Below are 7,015 nucleotides of genomic sequence, written 5' to 3'. Positions count from 1 at the left end.
GCACACCCATCCCTCCATCTCCTCTTCCAGCACACCCATCCCTGCATCTCCTCTTCCAGCACACCCATCCCTCCATCTCCTCTTCCAGCACACCCATCCCTCCATCTCCTCTTCCAGCACACCCCATCCCTGCATCTGCTCTCCCCCACGCACGCCCCATCCCTCCACCTCCTCTCCCATCCCGCCCCATCGCGCCATGCCTTTCTGTCCCGCCGCGGAGGCGCTGTCCCCGGCCCGCCCCCGCCCCCGCCCCCGCCGCGGCCCGCGCTCCCGGGACGCGCTCCGGCACGCCGCCGCCTGCCCGCCCGGCGGGGGGGCGGGATTCCCGCGCGGTTTCCGCACGTCACAGCGCGGGGAAAGCCCCGCGCGCCGCCGCTTTTAGCGCCGCGCTCCGCCCCGCCCGCCCGCACTCAGCGACCGCCGCCGCGCCGTGTCGTGCCGTGCCGTGCCGTGCCGTGCCGTACCCCGCCGCGTCGTGCCCCGCCGCCGCGATGATGCCCGGCAGGACCGTGCGCAAGGCCGCGCCGCCCGCCGCTGCCGCAGGTACCGGAGGGTGAGGGGAGCGGGGTGGCGGTGGCGGGGGTGACACAGGCACGGGGTTCTCCGCGCACCCCCACCGCCGGCTCCAGCACCGGGAGCCGTGGCAGCGCCCGCCGCGCCGCGGGATGCGGCTGGGACCGCCGGTGGGGACGCGATGGGAGGTACGGTGGGTGGGGTGGGGTGATGTTTGGTACCGGGAAACGAAGGAAAAAATGAGGGGAAATATGCGATATTGCCAAGATCTCATTAAAATCAAGGAGGGGGTGGGCGGGCGGCGGTGCGGGTGTCTGACGGTCGTGCGTGTGCCCTGCAGAGCGGGCGGCGGTGGCGCAGTGCGCCCTGGAGCTGCGCAGGATAGGGGACAAGTGGGACCTGCGACAGAAGATACTGAACCTCCTGATGAAGCTGTTCTGCCCCGAAACGTGAGCTCCGGCGGAGCCGGCGCGCTGGAAAGCAGGGGAAGACCTTGGCTGGCTCTGTGGGTTTGGAAGGAGAGACTTCACTGACACTGGGAGACGAAGAAAGCTCTTTGCCTTCTATTTTGCTGCCTATAGCCGCTCAAGGATGGCTGTCACAACGTTTCTTCTAAGGAATGTTACAGGAACACTGGCATCTGAATGCCAGGTGGAAAAAAAAAACACAAAATGGGAGAGTGATGGGCAGAGCCCCTCACCTTGCAATGGGGAGACCTGGGGCAAGACAGAACTTGCCCTTGAGCCTGGTCTGAGACTTCCAGCAGCCTGACTTCCCCAGTCGCCCTTTGGTCCTCGTGTCCCACAGCTACATTTCACCCAGGAGCTCAGACCACCTTAGGGAAGAAGCCAAAAAAAGCATCAGTGTCTTGGAACTTGGGATTGCGTACCACGAGGCAAAAGCCACTGCTCGGTTTCTGACTGCTCGTGTTCTGTAAAGCATGGATTCAGCTGGACAGGGATCTGGTGGTGGGATTATTTCATCTGTCTTATAAGCAAACCACTCTCTTCTATTGAGAGGTTATTTGTTACAGGATGTTGCTTTGTGGACTACAATTTACAATTCTATGAATCAACACAGTGTTGCATACTTCTAGTTTGTATTATATATAAGTGTGTATGTGTATATTTGCATATATATTTTATATATGAAATATATAATTATGTGCACCCCATGTGTATGACTTGAGTATTTCACAGAAATATTAAATGCTACTTGTTTAGGCTTAAAATGCCGTATGAAAAAATGTTCAAAACATGACATAAAAATACATTATATTAGCTAGAAGAAAGCATAATGTTTTCTGATAATAAAGGAAATACATCATGCATCAGAGAGGGGAGCATGTTTATATGTATATATATTACACAAATGCAGATATCAAGGTACATGTGGTGGAAGGATTCTTTCAATATTACAAAGAATTTCTTGAGAACAGTAAAATACTGCTATGTCTTTATAAGTATATTTATAAGTAACAAAATAACTCTTCAGTATGAATCCAAGTTGAATCTCAATTTTTATTGAGAATTTTATTTATTCAAAGAAAGCAACTACCTCTCTTTGAAGAAATAATATCAATAGAATTGAATGCTACAGTCAGTACAGGAAAGTAGCCGGGGATTTCTCAGTGTTTAACTACTCTTTTAAGTGAAGGTTCTCATGTACTTTTTATTTCCATTTCATTTCATGGCAACCTCATTTCAGTTCCAGATTGATGAAGCCGCTGTAGCCCATCCAACGGAAGGTGATGCATTATGCCTGTCTCACTGAGGGGTTATTACCCTTGGTTGGCTTCAGAGGAGCTGAATTAAGCATGTTGATCGCCTTCAAGGCAAACTAACTCTTGCTAGTAAATTCATGTCAGACATGATCCTAATCAGTAATTTTTCATGGATGGAAGCTAACAAGAAAATGGTTGAAGCTGATCATGTTTTGTAGCTACATCGTAAGGTCAGGGGTCAGAGTTCCTTCTCTTAACTAACCTTATGTGTAAGAACATTTGCATTGTATAAGGCTGAATTGTTGCCTTATACAATGCAAATGTACTTAACATACAAGGTTAGTTAAAATTATGGGTTTTATTGCCTCAAAATTCTTGTTTGCATTAATAATTATTTTTTTTTGTTAGCTCTTCTGAATCTGCCTTTGCAAAATTGTTATTACATCACTCTGGTCACTGTCACAACTAACTGTGTATGGCTGCTACCTATGTCACTGATTTCACAAAACAGAAGATGACTGACTTTGCCTGCCTGTCCGCATGGAGGACTTAACCCCATCCCAGTGGCATTACTGCGAGCTTTGCCATTTACTTGAGCTACGAGCGTGGTTCGCTGCTCCTCGAAGCTACCTAACTTTATCTGAGAATGTTTCAATAACATCTTAGTTGTTTTTCATCTTAGTACTGCAAAGTTATGTGTTTTGCTGACATGCACAGAGGTTGGTTTTTCAGGTATTAAAAAGTGCAAAGACTTTCTGTTTGGCTAAACACCAGCTCCCATGCTAGTGCTGCGTGCAACTTGGCAAAGCTGTACATCCAGAAGTAGCCCTGACTTCAGCAGAAGGGCTCCTGCTGTATGTCCTGGGCTTGGTGGAGTCTTGGAGTCTTCATCAAGGACACTAAACAATGATCGTGCCTGTCTGGGACTCTCAGGAATACTCGGCAATCGCATTCGCATTAGTAGCAGATATGTATTTCAATATAAGTGGTCTGCTCAATGTACACTTAAATGCAATAGTAAATGAGGTGCAGGCTTTGTAGAGCCTGCCCAGTTCTTCAGGCGTTAGCATACACTGATGTTATGAAAATAAAATGTGCCCATAAATGCACTGTCACGGGGATATCTGCGTTAAGTATTAGCATAGTATTTTTCTGTCTAGATCTGCAAACACTATTTGCTTTTTGTGAAATGTTTCTGTGTTTCTCTGAGCATTGTTAAAAGTGCTAGCATTCACCGTGAGCTCAGGAGGAAGACCTAGATCCAAGCCATCAGTGCCAGCATATGAGCAAGCACTTGCTGATGGTCCTCCCTGGGATTCCTTTTGTTACTTGCGCAAAGGCTCTGCTATGTAACTGTCAAGACAAGTTAGGCTTATTCTGGATACGGGCCAGATGTTTTGCTGTATGCCCTATGCATTGAATTCTTGCTTAGATAATAAATACAATGTGTTTGTGAGAAAAATGAGTCATTGTTATAACTCAGGGTTTTTTTGTGGATTCTGAATGCGTGATTGTATTATACAAATTGCTTTCATACTTCCAAGTCAGTGGGCACATGCCAGGGCAAATGCAGGGGGCCAGTAGGTGTGCATTGGGAGATTAGGCTTTGACTTCTGCCTTTAAGAGGAACAAGACATAACCGTATCCTTGAACTTCAAAATGGGAAACTGAGACACCTATTCTAATATTTGCCAGTAACTACTTCCTGCAGAATAGTTGCATGGTGTCAGGGGCTTCATTACCCTCTACCAGAGGTCTAGCAGCTTTGTGGGAGATTCCTTGGGGATCAGTGAAGGGCAGACATCCAAGTTAAGGGTTTGTCTAGGATGCCAGCAGAAAGGAATACAGCATTTTGCCAAGGTCAGATTTTACTTTCTCTGAAGTTCAAATCTGGAGTTCTGGAAAAGGGGGAAATTATACTGCTTACTGCAAGGGAATAGTGAAGAGGTAGTGCAGAGTATATTCTTCCCTAAAGCTGGGAGCCAAAGGTGTGTCTGTGGAGAGGAGAGTCCAAGATCCTCACCTGCTATGCTGTGCACATCAGCAGGCTTTCCCCAGTAACTCACCATGCTGCTTCTCCTCAGCTTCATGGGCAGGGAGCACCACACCTGGGGCATGCGTTCCCAGCACAAGAAAGACTATGAGCTTCATGGCCAAAGCCTCTCCTTTCTAGTAAACAAAAAAGGCAAGCAAGTCCCTGTCCTTTCCCAGTTTGCCACCAGCAGAGGCTTGGAAGAGCTTCACTTCAGGGGGCATCAGCAAAGCAGTCCCGAGAAAGACCATCAGCCTGGTGCCAAGTGCTACTACAAGTTCTGTACGCTGCATTTTTGCACCACTCCACCAGCAGATTACACTTGTAAGACTCATCAGCCTCGTGAAAACATCCAGACACCCTCACCCACTGCCTGCCCGAGCTGGCCCCTCTCCCACCAGGTCACAGCCAGAGCACAAAGCTCTCGACATGCTTCTCCCTCAAGGGCAGGGAAAAAATATCCCATCACTGGGGCATGGCATCACTGTCTGAAGGCACCTGACTCACCCACAAGCACCTGATAGCAAAAAAAAACAAACCAAACCCACCTGCCAGAGCAAACTGCTGGAGCTGCTGCCCTGTAGTGCTAACCACAGCCTGCGGGCACCTGCCAGAGCAACAAGTGCTGCCCCAGGATGCATTCACACTGTGCTCATGCAAGTGAAAACCAGCCCAGTGCCCTCAGGCAGCTCACACTCTCACACCTGACACCGGATGCACAAGTGGTATTTCCTAAACAAATTGCTAGACAACAGACACCACCTCCCTCCTGCCCTCTCCCTCCATGGGATGTTTGCTCTTTAAGTCATCTGAAAAACAATGTCTCATATGCCACTCATTATTTTTAAGCATACACTGCTGGAAGGGACTAATTTTATCATTTTCCTCCCGTCAGCACAAGACGGTGCGAGGACATGACGTGCATCCGTAGAGGTGCAAGGACCTTGGCTGGACAGGAAGGGCTGGGGATATGATGTGTTGTCTTTCAGTCTGGCAGACTTTTCCATGAAGAAGGTGACTGCCAGCGAGCAATAATCTTGAAAGCTGTTACAGCTGTAAACAAGGGTCTTTACCCAAATGTGTCACTATATTGTCTGGATGACGGCGTAAGAAACCAGCCGCAACAAGGCTGCCCTGTCTTCTCATTCATGGTCTCTTTGCAATGCAAAGCTCACCAGTTCACAAGCTCTCAGAAAGCACGGAGGCAGGTGTCACTCCTTCAGGAACAGGAGATATCCCATGAAATGGCAATGACCTCAATTAAAACTGTTTCATCCATTTAATCTTAAAGGGCTTTGGTGTCGTTCCCTCCTTCCCATAAAAGGATGGTGGGAGCACCACTTGGCTTGAATCCTCTGTGCCACCACCACTGCTTGAAGGGCCAAGGCACCTTTCCACCAGGGATAGGCCAACTTGCAAACCTTGAAACCACAGCTACTTTCAGCAGCACTAAGAAAAGGCCAGTGAAAAGTCCTTGGAGCTGCTGCGAGGATGCTGGCACCCCTGGTTTACCACTGTGACACTGCCACAGCACCCACCCAGGGGGCTCACAGCAGAGGATGGTGCCAGGATGGTGCCCATCACTGGGCTTTTGTGCCTTTGGGGTTTTGCCTGTGTTATTGCACTCTGCCTAGGTCAAGATACCATGTTTGTGCCTTCTCCCTTGGCTCTGGGATCCAGGCTGGGATTGCAGCCACCTTAGCCACCTGCTATGTGGCAGCAACTAAGGGCAGATTTCTGCTTGCGCTTTCTCCTTTATGCTCTTGAAAGGGACGTGACCAAGCAGTGACAAAGGCATGAGGCTGCATCCATGTCCTTCCCACCCAGGACCAGGAATTAGGGAGGTAACTTTTGACAACAGCAGCTGGGCTTTTCCCAGGACAGCTGTGGCATCAGCAGTGCATCAAGGAAATGGCTTTGCTCGATAGGAAAAAGTCCAAGGAACTACAGCTCCAGGTAACTTGCTTGCTCAGCACAGTGGTGTCAGACTGACTCAGATGCACAGTGAGGTGAGGTCAGCACATATAGGACTACCAGCAGAAAGGTAGAAAGCCCTGGGTTTAGTGTTGGCTAACTTCAGAAAATACACTGACTGTTGGAAAAGATTGGTCTAGTCACAGCTTTAAGCATTGCGGGATGGAAGAGCAACTCCTTGTTTTGGGAGATGTTAATTTGCATCAAATGTTCTTTCTTAAGATCATTTTTTATGTCAGATTTTTTATTTTTAAAAGAAAAAGATTTGTAAATTATTGCAATCATCATTCATAGGTGAAGTCTTTTGCTGAGTCAAGTACTTTGAGGAACACAACTACATGGAAAGAGCACGGCTGCTTCTTCCATGAAGGCAGAGTCCGAAATGGGCTTTTGCTCAAGACTGGTGATGACAGTCTGGCTTCATCTGTACTCCTTGATGAGGAGAAATGACCTGACCTCCTTTACCAGAAGCAATGGGGATCACCCCTAGATAACACAGTATTATTTACTCCCCAGGCACCTATTGGTACTGGGGTGCTAGACACAGCACAGAGGTGCTGAAAGGGCATTTACACAACCCAACCTTGCCTAGGAAGAAAAAAGGAAAACACCACCAAACTGTTGGACCAAAGCTTTGAATCTCCTAGCCCAGTGCAAGGCAAGGGCAAGGGGCTGGCAGCACAGAGGCAGCAGGGTGGACATGCCCCCTGCAGCGACGGCTGGCTCTGGTGCTGAGCCTGCATGGCTCTGTGCACTGGGAAGCATGGCTTGGG

General features: G+C 48.9%; 1 protein-coding gene across 1 annotated transcript; it reads left to right on the top strand.

Moving 5' to 3' along the window:
* Nucleotides 1–320: 320 nt before the first annotated feature.
* PMAIP1 (phorbol-12-myristate-13-acetate-induced protein 1) lies at nucleotides 321–3,698 on the top strand. Its single transcript, XM_055790936.1, has 2 exons — nucleotides 321–543; nucleotides 854–3,698. Exons 1-2 carry the CDS (start codon nucleotides 492–494, stop codon nucleotides 964–966), a joined length of 165 nt encoding a protein of 54 aa, XP_055646911.1. The 5' UTR covers nucleotides 321–491; the 3' UTR covers nucleotides 967–3,698.
* Nucleotides 3,699–7,015: the final 3,317 nt, after the last annotated feature.

This window comes from Falco peregrinus, chromosome Z (genome assembly GCF_023634155.1).
Source record: "Falco peregrinus isolate bFalPer1 chromosome Z, bFalPer1.pri, whole genome shotgun sequence".
In the NCBI taxonomy this organism is placed as follows: Eukaryota; Metazoa; Chordata; class Aves; order Falconiformes; family Falconidae; genus Falco; species Falco peregrinus.
This window is presented reverse-complemented; position numbering and strand designations above follow the sequence as displayed.